The 15,133-nt window shown below is 41.3% G+C and overlaps 2 protein-coding genes across 2 annotated transcripts in view; both read right to left on the bottom strand.

Moving 5' to 3' along the window:
* Positions 1-6,260, bottom strand: part of tnni3k (TNNI3 interacting kinase) — a gene marked incomplete at both ends in the record, with an annotated part of 34,921 nt that extends 28,661 nt beyond the window's left edge. Inside the window, 5 exons of the mRNA XM_080722733.1 lie at positions 1,732-1,842; positions 4,019-4,116; positions 5,501-5,586; positions 5,758-5,866; positions 6,221-6,260. Of these exons, the coding sequence (XP_080578859.1) occupies positions 1,732-1,842; positions 4,019-4,116; positions 5,501-5,586; positions 5,758-5,866; positions 6,221-6,260 (444 nt within the window). The remainder of the gene's footprint in view (positions 1-1,731; positions 1,843-4,018; positions 4,117-5,500; positions 5,587-5,757; positions 5,867-6,220) is intronic.
* Positions 6,261-7,715: 1,455 nt separating this feature from the next.
* fpgt (fucose-1-phosphate guanylyltransferase) lies at positions 7,716-11,250 on the bottom strand (the record flags this gene model as incomplete). The annotated part of the gene is made up of 4 exons (XM_080730370.1): positions 11,045-11,250; positions 9,782-9,949; positions 9,591-9,683; positions 7,716-9,124 (listed from the first exon to the last, which is right to left on the bottom strand). The coding sequence occupies exons 1-4, from the start codon at positions 11,115-11,117 to the stop codon at positions 7,716-7,718; spliced, it is 1,743 nt and encodes a 580-aa protein (XP_080586496.1). The 5' UTR covers positions 11,118-11,250.
* Between the last annotated feature and the right edge of the window lie 3,883 nt (positions 11,251-15,133).

Here is a 15,133-nt window from a genome sequence, read left to right as displayed (position 1 = left end):
AGATATATGACACATCATTACTGACATATTTGACAACGTTATACTTAAAAAAGAACATTGATAGTGGAAATAGCAGATCTACAAGCTCACAACGCGTCGCGATGGATAGTGGAAATAGCCGATCTACAAGCTCACAACGTGTCGCGATGCGACGCGTTGTGAGCTTGTAGAGCTGCTATTTCCACTATTTTTGACCTTTTATTTAAATATATGAACATTTTTCAACATGGAAACGATTATGATGATTATGAAAAATAATCACGATTATGTCCAAAAATCACGATTAGACGATTATGTAATAATTGTGACAGCCCTACTCAACAGGAGCAGGCCTTCTGCTCATGTTTATCATGCTTTATTTCAGATTTCAGAAGAGACACATTTCCACTTGAACCCTGACAGAAACAAACCGTAATATAAAAAGTCCATCAGTGATTTTTGAAATCTGTCCATTATACCGACCCCTATACATGAACAAAACCCTGTTCACATGTTGAGTGTATAATATATGTTGGATAAAACTGATTGTGAATCAGATTCTTGTTTTAGGGTGCCCTCACACCAAAATACCTAGAGTGGAATCCGCCAATGCATTTCAATGAGAATGGAGCGTTTTTTTTTTGCCAGAAGAGGATTTCTGCAAAAAGAAAAACGCTCCATTCTCATTGAAATGCATTGGCGGATTCCACTCTAGGTATTTTGGTGTGAGGGCACCCTTAAGCAGGGTAAAAAAAGTACTCACATGTTTTACTTGAGTAAAAGTATGAATACTGCAATGTAGAAGTACTCTGTAGAAGTACAATGTAGAAGTACTCTGTTACAAATTAAAAAATGTACTTGAGTACATGAAAGTGTTGCCATCAAAATGTACTTAAAGTACCAAAAGTAAAAGTACAAAATATTTGAAAATAGCAGATCTACAAACTTGTAGATCGGCTATTTTCAAATAGCCACGGTATAAAATAGGGCTAAATTGGTTTATGTATGTTTTATAATAATATTATAATTTATATCCGCAAAGTAACTAGTAATTAACGTTTTCAAATAAATGCAGTGGAGTAAAAGTACAATATTTGGTTCCGGGATGTGGTGGAGTAGAAGTAAAAGTATTGGAAATTGGAAATACTCAAGTAAAGTATGTACATAAGCACAGTCAGGGGCGTCACAAGGGGGAGGACAGTGGGACTGAGTTACTAGGGCCCAAGGTGGAGGGGCCCTAGGCCCCTAGCAACTATTGAAAAATAGCAGATATACAAGCTCACAGCGCGGCACCGAGTGCAGCGCTGCGAGCTTGTAGATCTGCTATTTTTGAAAAGTCATGAAAATGTGTACAAATCTTTGAATATATGTATTTTTTAAGCGGACATTTGTAACTCAAATTTTGCTCTTGGGGGGTCCCTGGAACTAAATATTTTGAGATGGGGGTCCGTGGCCAAATACATATCATCTTGGGGGTCCTTAACATGAAAACGCTTGAGCACCACTGACAAGGAAACATAGGTTTCTTGCACACATTTTCACAATTTTTCAAAAATAGCAGATCTACAAGCTCGCAGCGCGGCACTCGGTGCCGCGCTGTGAGCTTGTATATCTGCTATTTTTCAATTGTTAACATTCATGGGGGGGCCCGCAGTGAATCCTTGTACCCAGGGCCCAGAATTTGGTGTGACGCCCCTGAGCACAGTACTTAGTTACTTTACACCACTGGTTTTAAGCAGGGTCAGTTCTCACCTCGAGGTGCCCAGCCACAGTAGATATGTGCAGGGCAGTGAGGGCACCATAGCCCACCTGTTGGATGTCGGAACCTCCATGAAGCAGCGCTGTCAGGAGCTCAGCGTTGTCCTGAGGGACATGGGATTAAAACACAGATTTGATTTTAACCCAGTGGTTTTCAACCCTCTTCAAGGCCCACTATTTATTTGGCATTTGAGCCACGAGCAGGGACGTGTTGGGCCCGATTCAGCCCGGGAAAAAGAGTTGGAGAGGCCCTCATTGCACGCTATAGAGAGAGATCTCTCTCTATATCTCTAAGTTGCATGACAAGTGTCAAGCCAGTGGGCCAATTTACATGAGTTATATTTTGTCGTTGTCGGGTGGAAACCTTGTATGTCCAAAACCGTTTGTTTTGTATTTATCATTTAAAAAATGATTTAAACTAGTGAAAACAGACGATCTACAAGCACACTGTGTGCTTGTAGATCTGCTGTTTTCACTACTTTTGTGCAACGGCCTTGTATGATGAAGCAGGGCTTTGCTTTGCGAAAAAAAATTACAAATTTGAAACTTGGAGATACGAGGTTTCTGCCCGACAGTGACGATTTACTTTGTTGGGCGCCCAGCTTTTTTTCCTAATGGCCGGCCTGGATCGGCCGGGAATGAACCGGCCGTTCGGGAGTTGTCCCGCTTTTCCCAATGGCCAGCACGTCCCTGGCCACGAGCCACCATTTGATGAGATTTTGCCTCTCTCAGACCCAAAACGTAGAATATTTTGTTATCGCTGGATAAAGATTTTGCCCACAATTCCATGCTGTATTGATGTGGTACCTAAGGAGAGATAACAGGCAAACGTTGATCACATTACATTTCTTCTACCTTCTCTAATTGTGTGTAGACTACTTGTAAATTAAGTAATGCAGATGTTTAACAGTAGTTTTACTTTTGAATGATATTCATTTTATCAGACATGCCCCCTTCCTATAAAAACCCACTGTAACTTCAAACTCCATTTTAACCACGTTATGATTCATTGAAAACACCCGTATTGGGTCATTTAACTCTGCGTGTGGAAATGGACCCATAAAGGTGTAAAGACAAGCTATATATTTTTACACACTGTGTTAAATGAACACCCAGTTTTTTTTTACTGTGAATGTCTTGTTCACCTTCGTCCTCCAGTCACCCTGATACTAGGGCTGTCACGATATGACATTTTACATGACGATTAATTGTCACTCAAATAATTGGCGATTAACGATTTAATTGTGTTTTTGTCGTTGATAATTACATTTCTGTTTGGCTTTTAGGCTTTGAAGTTGTACATGGTAAATATGACACATAACCTAAATATACAAAGATATTACTGACATATTTGACAACTTACTACTTAAAAAATAACTTTGATAGTGGAAATAGCCGATCTACAAGTGTGAGCTTGTAGATCTGCTATTTCCACTATTTCGGACATTTTTCAACATTCACGATTATGACGATAATTGCGATAATGTCAAATAATCACGATTAGACGATTATGTAATAATTGTGACAGCCCTACCTGATACCTACATTATCAGGATTAATTAGGCCTATGGTAATATTACCATATGCAGCAATTCGTGACATTCCTTATAATACAATGACTGGCAAATGTTCCCATACCCAAAATGCACCATGTATAAAGTGTGTTCACAACTCTTTTGGTACTTTTGTGCAGCTTGCACTCCACCATGTGGCAAAAGTTAGGAAGGTCTTCAGATGACAAATCACACCATCCCAGAGCACCCCATACATGGAGATTGATGGAAGATGTTAATTTTAAGGAAACAAACAAACATAGTTTTAAAGCAAGGGTCTTCAACAGGGGGTCCGGGACCCCTAGGGGGTCCTCAGAGTTACTATAGGGGGTCCTCCAAATCTGTGTGATAAGATCATGTTTTTTACATTAACCAATTGAACCCTAGCATCCCTATTCTGAGTGGAACATTACCCAAACATTACCCAAAAATAGCAGATCTACAAGCTTACAACGCCTCGCGTTGCGAGGCGTTGTAAGCTTGTAGATCAGCTATTTTTGTCAAAGAAGAGCAGACTAAAGTATTTGATGGTTCAAGTTGTTAAATGTTTGAAAATACACATTACTCCAGACAGTGCTTTCAAACAAGTCTAAGAAATCCATGAAAATCTTTCTTGTGCAACACAATTTTATACAATACGTAGTGGGGGTCCCTGCTTCATCTCTCTCTGAACTAAGGGGTCCCTGGCCTGAAAACGTTGAAGACCCCTGTTTTAGTGTTCTCTTCACCTTATAGGCTGCCAGGTGAAGAGCAGTGAAGCCATTCCTGCTCAGTCTGGACGGACGCAAGCCTTTCAGCATTAGACTCCGAATGTGAGACTTGTTGGCTGCACAAGAACATATGATGCATTGTACCACCGGGCAGCATTAGACGTAACATGATGACATGTTTAATGAAAAATAATAGGCTTTATGTCAACACAGCATAGCAACAACAGACTAGTGTGTGTGTAGTCTCGCGTGGCCAGACTGTTGCCTCCGCGATTTTGTCAAATGCTCCCGGCATACATTCGGAGATTGTGGAATAGTTGTCTGGCTACGCGAGACTAGTGTGTGTGTAACAGGGACCTAAAGCCATGGAGTAGAGCAGTGGTTCTTAAGCTGTGGCTCGGGACCCCCAGGGGGTCCCCAAATTATTTTGCGTGGTCCCCAGATGATTAACTTAATGTGCAACATTGTTTTCTCACTCAACAGTAAACAAACCACCATAAAGTATAAGTGTATAAACAAGAGGGTATCTGCACATTTCTAAAGTGACAATTTAAGGACTTTGTGAATATACCTATAAAATGACAAATTAAACATTCGCCAAATTGTCAAATATTAGAAGCAGAAATTGTGAAAAAAGCCGATCTACATGCTCACAACGTCGCGGAGAACCACTGGAGTAAAGCAAAGAGTAAGCTGGCCAGAATTTATACATTTGTTTGGAGAGTGATTGGCAGGCCACAATTCAATGTCTACTTTGTGCACATAATAATTACCTTCAGTGGTTCTGCGACCCCCAAAATAATCATATTTTACCTGGGGAACCCACCCCCCCCACCCTGACAGGCACTATGAGTTGAGCCATTACATTTGTATAACACGGTTCTATCGTGAAAATAGCAGATCTACATTTATCACAATGTCTGCCTCTAATAGGCCTATTTGACAATTTTGCCAATGTTTAATTTGTCATTTTAGACGTAGGGCAGACATCCTCTATACACTTAAACTTTAAGTTGGTTTATTTACTGGTGAGTGAGGAAACAATGTGACATTAAGCTAATCATCTGGGGAGACCCCCCACAATAATTTGGGGACCCCCCTGGGTCGAGAAGGTTGAGAACCACTGTTCTAAGTCACTGTTTGAGCTGCCACCATCCAGCAGAGGGCACAGTCACAAGAGCTAATAGCATATCTGTACAAGAAATAGGCCTGGTCTGTGCAACCCTAAATACAATATGTTTAGCACTTCACTGAAGAATAAAAGCAGCAAATGCAAAAGACACTGCACTATGACAATTCTCTCAATGCAGCTTTTCCCAGTGCACCGCTGGATTTGTTTTGTTGTATGGAGTGTACTTTTGTATTTCAATAATAATTGCGGGTCGAAAAGCTAAAGGCAAACATTTTCACTGCAGTGGACAACAGAGTCAATCTAATCCTTCCACCCACTGTGATGTTTTGGTAAGGGGTTATTAATAGGAGATCATCACCCGTGCATACCTCCACACACACAGCATAGATGCAACAAGGACAGCCCACTCTCTGTCCGGTAGCTCAAGTTCACCTTCTGGAAGGCTTCATCAGAGCTGAGCCAGAGAAAGAATAAAATCAACATCTTCTGTTTGCATTAACATCCGTCTGCTGCTGCATTCAAAGCTCTCCTTGCTCAGAAATAAAATAACGTGAGTTATTACTCGCCTTACTTATTTTGGGTAAGATGGCTTAATGATGGTTGAAAAAGATGCTTGTAGTCTCACCTGAAAGCATGTCTGAGCTCCGCCAGCTTGTTCTCCTCAATGCGGAGGTCATCTTCTAGCTTCTCGATGATCACAGAGTATGATTCACTCACTTTCTTCTTCCATTCGTCTTCGCAGATCATCCCACATTATAAGTGTTAGCCATAAACACATTGTCAATACTATTCATATATAATATGGTGCCAGATTACATGCAGCCATGGTACATTTTGAGCTTCAGACACATTTTATTTAAAGATAACCAGTAGTGTAGACGGTAAAACTTCAGTGCTGTATTTAACCGGTACTCCTGAATGAGTGACTATAATATTTATGCCAGCCTTGTTAAAAGAATCAGCACGCATTTAAGCGAATGATGATCACAGAAAGTGAACCCAATTCTACTCAAACTTGGCCAACAGCCCCTGAGATTTAGCCAAAGAGAAATCTAGACCGCTTAACCACACTGACGCTGAACCATTACCTGTACATGTCTGAGTTGGCCTCGATTTGTAATTCCCCATTGAGAGAGTCCTTCTCTTTCTGTATGTGTTGTATAGTTTTGTTAACCAGAGTAAAGCGGTAATACAATCTCTCCCCCTCTGCCACAATACTGTTGGGCCAGATAAAGTGGGGGGGATCAGTGCCGAGGCTAAAAATAAACATCTTTGAGTGGAATGCCTGACAACTATGACAACTGATCTCCCTTTGTATGCAACCGAGTTTGAGTGTGTGTCTGAGAGAGAGAGAGAGAGAGAGAGAGAGAGAGAGAGAGTGTAGCCAGTCTAGCCACTGACTCCTGCAAAACTGCAGGTTATCATTGCCTTACGCGTGTCCACAGCCCTGTCACAGCAATTCAGCCATTTCACACTCATGATGAAACAAAGTCTGCATATATATATATATATATTACAGTACAGTGTAGTAGGACAGTGAAATAACCTGAAAAGCTCCATTTGAATCACAGTACCACACAGTAAAATCCTCACTGTTAATTTATCCATGTTTACACTCTCAGGTTCAGTGCAAAGCGTTAGCCTAGTGCTCTAGAATCTGGAGCATTTAGAGTCCTGTTGACGGAGATGTCTGTCTGTGTGCGTTCACATACTAACTTGCTGCAGTCCAGAGGGAGGGGCCAGTGATCCATGAAGTCTAATCTGGTTATTGTTGGTCTGCTGATGATAGGCCACTGCTTGCATTATGGATCTGATGCTGCACTTTCAAGTGTTCTTCCTGCAGTCCAGAATGCAACAAGCGGGACATCGCTTAAATGGACAAACTGTTGTGTATGAAGTGGGAAAAGCATATCGTCGTCGTCGGGTGGAAACCTTGTATGTCCAAAACCGTTTGTTTTGTATTTATCATTTTAAAAATGATTTAAAGAAGTGAAAACAGCCGATCTACAAGCACACAACGCCTCGCGGTGCGAGGCGTTGTGTGCTTGTAGATCTGCTGTTTTCACTACTTTTGTGCGACGGCCTTGTCTGATGAAGCAGAGCTTTACTTCGCGAAAAAACACACAAATGTGAAACTTGGAGATACGAGGTTTCTGCCCGACAGTGACGATATCCTATAAATAAAAAGGATACTTAGGACGACTAAGTGCAGCTAATTTACTTTAGAAGAAAGTTACAAGACAAGTCAATGAAAAGAGTAAACTCACAAGCACAGAATTAACTAATTCAAACACTTGTAAACTTTTTTCCATTTTCCATGTTTAGTAAACAACATACATACAGTACATGTCATTTCCCTAACCCCATACCCCAAATTCTTCTACTTTTTCATAACTATCATAAAAATTATTGATGAAAGCCTTACTGGTCCATTTGATTCTATTTAATTCTTACAATAACAGAAATAAAAACATGATTGTAACTGAACATGGCCACATCAGTCAATGGCTGCATTTTCCTAGCCTGGGGCCAGCCTATATACAATGCAGCTATGTGTGGGGATGAAGTCTAGCTCCAGCTAGGCTAGCATTTTCCCTGCATGATGTCTTTGTAAAGTCCTTTCCTAAACTCCAGCATCTCATCCAGGTTCTTACAGTGCAAAGCTTCCTGCATGGATACCAGCTTAGCGTCCATGGGTAGAGTGAGTGTTGAGCCATCCAGGACTGCCTGCACCATCTCTAAAGACCTGGAGAATGAGCTCTGCAGGTCAGGGCATACGGGAAACAGACAGACGTTCCACAAACTACAATTGGACTTATCGCCAGAGAAACGGACAGCTTCACTACCCAGATTCCAATAGGGTAGACACTCCATCAGACTGACCCCAAAAAGCTTCAGTCCGTCCATATAGGCAGGGGCCGCCACGCTTAGCTTCAGGTCGTCGTCGATGCCGAAGGCGACGGTTACGAACCCAGTTTGGCGCTGGTGGTTTACGCAGAGTGAGTGCATGAAGACTCCATCGGGTACAGAGAGCCCAGGGCTTACCCAGCACCCGCTGAGAATAGACCCCGAGCCTACGGACGCTCCCGCTCCCAGTCTGCAGTATTCAATGACCGAGCGAGGAGTCACGGAACAGCTGGGATCCAGAACGCTGTGCATGACGCAGCAAACAGAACCCTTCTGAACTGCATTCTCATCGTACACGCTAAAGGCAGAGGAAATGAGGCCCAGTTCTCTTCTCAGCACGGGGTCCTCTGTGAGGTGATAGAGATATTCGGCGGTGGTTCCAATATGATAGAATTTGGAGTTGTTGAGGAGAATGACGTTCAGGGCAGTTCCCCTGAGTTGATTGAAAATTCTCTGGCGGATCTCCACCAGGCTGCCCTCTTGTTTGGCGACGTTGGCAGTGTTGTTTGTGTATGCCATGGTGGCCTTAGGGCCCAGTGCCTGGAGAAAGTCCCCATATGCATCTATCTCGCACTGCAATGGCCCGACCTCTTTTAATAGAGCGACCAGAGCCACTGCAGTTAAATAGTCCACATAATATGTACTGTCTGTGTAGACAAATTCAGCATCAGTTAAAGACACACAACCGCCATGTGGCTTGCAAACGGCGCCACTATCTCGCATCTCGCCGATGCTCGGCTTGTGCAGGAAGTGAAGGCAGGAAGTGTACTCCATTTCCGAGGAGCCTCGCTCTTCGTGATCGTCCAACACAAACACCCCATGGGTGGTTCCTATGGAGAGTGGAGAGGGGTGAGCCAAAGCCGTGAAGCCGGGTTTGTCAAACCTGACGCTCTCGCCGCCCGCGACGCTGTAGATCTCGATGTCATCTGCACACGTCACCAGCACACCGGGCTTCATTTGGGACGGGAAATCCACATACATGGCCAACTTGAGCTCCAGCATGTGGTAGAGGGGGTCGCCCAGCGGGAGAGCGGTGAAGATTTTCCCCAGGGCACTGGCATTGGGCAAACGCTGGCTAAACCCTCCTAAGACACAATGAGATTCCCAGTCTGAGAGAAAATAGTCCTGAATGCACTGGTAGACAACATTTATCCATAAAGACCATAACCACTTCAACCATTATTTTTTATACTTTGGCTATTCAAAAATGGTAGATATACAAGCTCATAGTGCAGCACAGAGTGCCGCAATATGAGCTTGTAGATCTGCTATTTTTTTTTAAACATGATTTTTTGGGGAAATCTTTGAATATATATTATTTTAAAGCGAACATTTATAACTAAAACCTTTGCTTCTGGGGGGTCCCTGGAACAGAATATTTTGAGATGGGGTAAACGGTCAAATACATATAATTCTAGGGGTCCTTGACAATAAAAACTTTGAGTATCACAGACAAAGAAACATACAGTTCGTTTTTTCTGAAAACCATTAGGATTTAGAAGAATATTTGAGGTATTTATCAGGTTGGGTTAAATGGGTTAAATACAATACCTGCATGGATCAAGATGACTCTGAATCTGCTCAGGGTCTTCCCATAGATGTCATCCAGTTGTTGCAATGCATATAGTGTTGAGCCTCCGTTGCCTTGAGAACAAGATCACACAAGGTCACACTCACTGTACAATAACGCAACAATGGCTGTCAAGGGTCTCACGTTTGGTGACCGATCCAGATACACTCACCTACTTTGAATCCAGGTGGATCTGAGAAGACTTTAAACTGAATTCCAAGAGGTAGCTCTTTTCTTGCAATCTTCTCACTGATCTGCAGCGTGTATGCATCTCTCTGGCTCTCGTCCACAGCAGTTACAACCACCACATCCCAGAACTCTCCAGGAGGCACCTCTTTACCTTCATGGACGAAAACATGACATCAGCTTTACTTGATGGAATCATTGGAATGTAACGAAAGAGTTGAGTGCTGTGTGTGCACTCAACTAAATATTACACTTCAATACAATTTTTTGACAGCTTTAGCTATGAGTTACTTTGCAGATTTAGATAATTAATACAAAATATGCATTCATTGATAATTAACCTGATTATTATACTCCCCAGCAGCACAACAAGTAATCCAAATCAAACCCAAAGTGATTAGCACATTCATACATTACTAATATACTACTAATTGGATTCATTACTACAATGAATCCAATAACACGATTATGAAAATGGCCATTCTGCATGCAAACTAATAAATACATTTGAAAGTTCTGAAAGAAAACGTGTATTTTGCAAATAACACTTCCTATTATTTACAAAATCATTGAACAGATGAGATGAGGCTGAGCTAACCCTGGGTGAATAGCACACACAAGCAGTGGTGTAAAGTAACTACAGTACAATTTTTAGGTATTTGTACTTTAGTTGAGCATTTCCAATTTCCAATATGTTTACTTCTTCTCCACTACATAATATTGTACTTTTACTCCACTACAATTATTTGAAAAGTTGAGTTACTAGTTACTTTAGTAGGTTTAGATTATAATTACAAAACATAGATTAATTAACCACTCCAGCCCTATATATATAGGCTATATATATATTGGCTATTTTCAATAGATTTTTATACTGTACATTTGAAAACATGAAATGGGACATTCTGCGTAATGAGTACATTTACTTTTGGTAGCCTAGTAAGCCTACTTTATGTACATGATGCCAATAGTTTTGTACTTTTACTCAAATACATTTTGAATTCCGGACTTTCACTTACGTAACAGAGTATTTATATATAGTTGCAGATACTTTTACTCAAGTAAAACATTTGATTATGTGAGTACTACACTGTACAGCCACTATCGGAATGCATTGGGTGTTGTATTAAAATTGTCAATATGGACATAGCCTACAACACGTTATTAAAGCTCTCTCAAGCAATAGCGTTATTGAATCATGCACATTTCGCTATTATTATAAGTAACGTGTCAGTTGAGACGAACTCACCACGCAAAGAGTTGAATTTGTTCAGCTTTTGTCTTGTTGCTATTTGTAACTTCCTGCTACTTTCTTCGCTCATCTTCTGTGCGAAATTACAAGTAAGAAATTATGGCACACTTGTAGATAAATGACTGCTTCTTCAGAACAGCACGTCTGCGTCCGTTGATGATCAAAACTAATGTTAATACAGTAAGCCTGGCTATGCGACGTTAATGATAATAACTTCTCCTTTATTTACTTACACCCAACACTTCCGGGGTTCGTCACGTGGTTGGTTGTTTACAAGGGAGGCGGGGAGTGCGTGAAGCACGTGGTGAATAGGCCAATCACATTTCTCATAGTTCCATAACGTAGTGGTTCTCAAAGTGGGGTCCGGGGACCCCCGGGGGTCCTAGTGTGGGTTCCATGGGGAGCCCAGCAAAACTGGTTTAATCAGTTTAACCCATTGGTTCTTAAAGGTCCGGGGACCCCCAGGGGTCCTTGGGGAGCTAAATGATAGTAAGGAAACAAATGGACCCTTATGGGTATGTAACTCAGAGAGTGTACAAATGGAACCAAATGGACCATTTGTTTCCATTTGTAGGCTACACTCTCAGAGTTAAATTAACATTGATTTTACTGTATTTGGAGTCCCAGATAGAAATTACATGATATGGGGGTCCGTAGCCTAATGCATGTCAAACTGGGGGTTCTTGAAATTAAAATGGTTGGGAATCAGAATCACTGTTGGAGCCGTAATCCTCTCTTATGGGGGCCCTGGCATATCTTTTCAAATGTGGGTCTGTGGCCCTAATAAGTGTCAATTCGGGGGTCCTTGACATGACATTTTTTAGAACCACTGGTTTAACCACTTGTCTTTAATCTTATATAGGTCTACATCATCTATTTGAAAATAGACGATCTACAATCTATCTTATCTTTTTTATCTTGAAAAAAAGAAATAAAAAAATAACAACAAAATATTTTCTGATGGGTGTCTGTTGACAAACAAATAGACCTACATATGAATTTGGGGGTCATTGACGTGAAAAAGTGTAAGAACCTCCACAGCCATAATATGTTTCATCAAGCTATGTCTGATTTGTGGGATGCACTTGCAAAGTTTCACAGCTATCGGATTTGTGTGTTCATGATTTAAGGTATTTTGTTCAAAACGAGCCACTCCTGCAAAGTTTAGATGCCAATCTTAGCCAATCAGAATATGAAAAATCGAACCTCTGTTCGAAGTGGAGCTGTGTGTGTGTGTGTGTGTGTGTGTGTGTGTGTGTGTGTGTGTGTGTGTTTGTGTGTGTGTGTGTGTGTGTGTGTGTGTGTGTGTGTGTGTAGCACCTCTCTGGTCACCCAGGATCATGTGTACCGATTTTTGTGACATTTGAAGAAAATATGTAGGAAAAGGTGCAAAAAGTGTGTTTTGGAGAAAATTCAAGATGGCGGAAAATCTATCCTGGCGCAAATGGGTGTGGCCTATATGGGGAGATGCGTCTTGACCCAAGGAATCCAGGGAAAAAAGAATTTTAATTTTCCGATCTACGGTTCAAGAGTTACGGGGCAAAACGCAAAGTGGGACGTTATAGCGCCACCATGAGGCCGAGTGATGTAATTATTTTTGGATTAATTCTTAAAATCATTATGAATCTCCTCTCCGAGGTTTGAAACTGTAGCTCCTATGGTTTACGAGAGAAAAATACTTGAATGTGAGTTTTTGCAATTCCCATTATAAGTCAAGGGGGAAAATTAATTCACTAATAAATTAATATCAATTAAACTATAGAACCTTTCTCTTAGCAAGTTACTAGCACACGATTCCCGAGTAAGCCGGTCGATTTGACATATGGCGCGAGTGTGTGGTGCAAAAACTGTGGGAGGAGTAGCGTGCCAAACTTTGAGGCTACATACAGACAGACAGACAGACAGACACGGACGGCCACACACACGGCCACGTATAGGGAGCTTGTGTTCCACACAGCTCCAAAAATCAGACAGATCTGTGTTGATCACATAATAACGACAATGTGTACTGATTTGGGTGATGTTTGGACATTATTTGTATTCTGTATAGAGTAATATCCAAAAATGTGTTTAGCAACATGTGAAAACTTTGGGGCAAAGGTTCTGCTCTGTGCACGTTTCACACATAATATTATAATATGTCATTGTTAATATAATATATCACTTTTTCTTTTTTTTTGCACTTGCATTATGGAAGGCAGAAATGCTTAGATGTACTTGGACATGGATAAAGCGCCTAGAAAAGATAGGACTCAACTATAGGATCCAAATCACTAATATATATTTTTTAATATATTTTTGGGCCTTTATTGATAGTACACAGTGGAGATGGACTGGAAACAGGGTGGAGAGAGACATCAGGATTTGAACTCCGACACGCTGTCATGCTGCATTACACAGCATTTGTGGTATGCGCCTGGACCACTAGGCCAGTGGGCACCCCCCCAAATCACTAATATTGGACATTCAGTGACTGACCCCCAGCACACTATATGGTCCTCCTGACCCCTGAAGGAATCTGACATGTAAGACCTGGGATGCTGCGAGTTGTCAGTGAGACTGAAACTTCATAGCAAATATGTATGCCCTCATGTTTTGTACATTTGGTGAAACTGGACCTCAAATGTAATCAGGTGGGTGGGCTGGGCGGGTGGTAATTCTCAGTATAAGTGATAGCTCTATTTATATCTCTATGGCACTGATCCTGACTGACCAGTGTTTCATGGTCATGGTCGTACAGTATAATGTTCTGCTGGACTTCCAAGCTGTTACACTCTGTACGCCAGTGGTTCTCAACCTTTCCAGCCTGCGACCCCCAAAATAATCATATTTGAACTGGGGACCCCACACCCTTACATTTTGTAAAACACAGTTCTATTGTGAAAATAGCAGATCTACCTGCTCACAATGCCTCGTGTAGATCGGCTAATTTCACAATTTCTGCCTCTATTTGGCCAATGTTTAATTTATAATTTTAGAGGTATTAAAAAGACCTTAAATTGTCACTTTAGAAACGTGTAGATACCCTAGTCTATACACTCAACCTTGTTGGTTTGTTTACTGTTGAGTGAGAAAACAATGTTGCACATTAAGTTAATCATCTGGGGACACCCCCAAATAATTTGGGGACCCCCCTGGGCGTCTCGACCCACAGCTTGAGAACCACTGGTGTACACCAAGTCAAATTCCTCCCTAGTCATGCAAATGTACTGTATCTCTGTCTGAGCACTAAGTTCTTCTGACTGTTAATTATTATTTAATATAACTTTAAATTAAAACTTTTGCTTCATTTTATGAAATAAGAATACATTGTCTTTCAACTTTCAACTGCATGGTGCACTGCTTCGGCAAAAAAACTAGGGCAGCTGCTGCTTCTAAAAATCTCCATGACAACAACATGGGGACTAGGAGGCATAGCCAGCGATTGGCTGGCTGCCAAAAACTCTCAGGATTAACCCTTCATGGCACACCGCTCAGCCTGAAGGCAGACTAGCCTACAGGCTCTGCGTTATTAACATCATATGGTCGCTGAAATCCCTGGATCACTTGTGTGATTTGATTTCTGATGAGGAGATCACCAATTACCTGAACCTTTTGCTACCAAATAATCTAGCAAAGGTCTCAAGACAATTCTTAAGTTTAACAGTAGGCCTAATCCACACTGTGTGCTCTCAGCAGAATGCCAGCAGTAAAAATGTGAATAATTATTTTCTGTTATATTTTATTTTATGTAAAACTCCCAATTGAGTCCATATATTTTGTCATTTTGTTCCACACAGAGCATGTATCAGTGAAATGAATTAAATGCATAAAGTAATATCAGAGATCAACAGAATCCATGGCAATGTATTAATCATCCAATGGTCCATTCTGGGCCATCTAACGATCAAAATGTATGGGCGCACACACACACACACACACACACACACACACACACACACACACACACACACACACACACACACACACACACACACACACACACACACACAGAGCCTGATAATAAATGCTCTATTCTCAGATCTGTTTCTACTTTTCTGTCTAATTGTTGATCTGGACACGTCAAGACTGCCGTTTCATGATGTA

The sequence above is a fragment of the Nannobrachium achirus genome, assembly GCF_963921795.1.
Source record: "Nannobrachium achirus genome assembly, chromosome: 1".
In the NCBI taxonomy this organism is placed as follows: Eukaryota; Metazoa; Chordata; class Actinopteri; order Myctophiformes; family Myctophidae; genus Nannobrachium; species Nannobrachium achirus.
The sequence above is the reverse complement of the archived record's forward strand: the minus strand, read 5'-3'. Positions and strand labels throughout refer to the sequence as shown.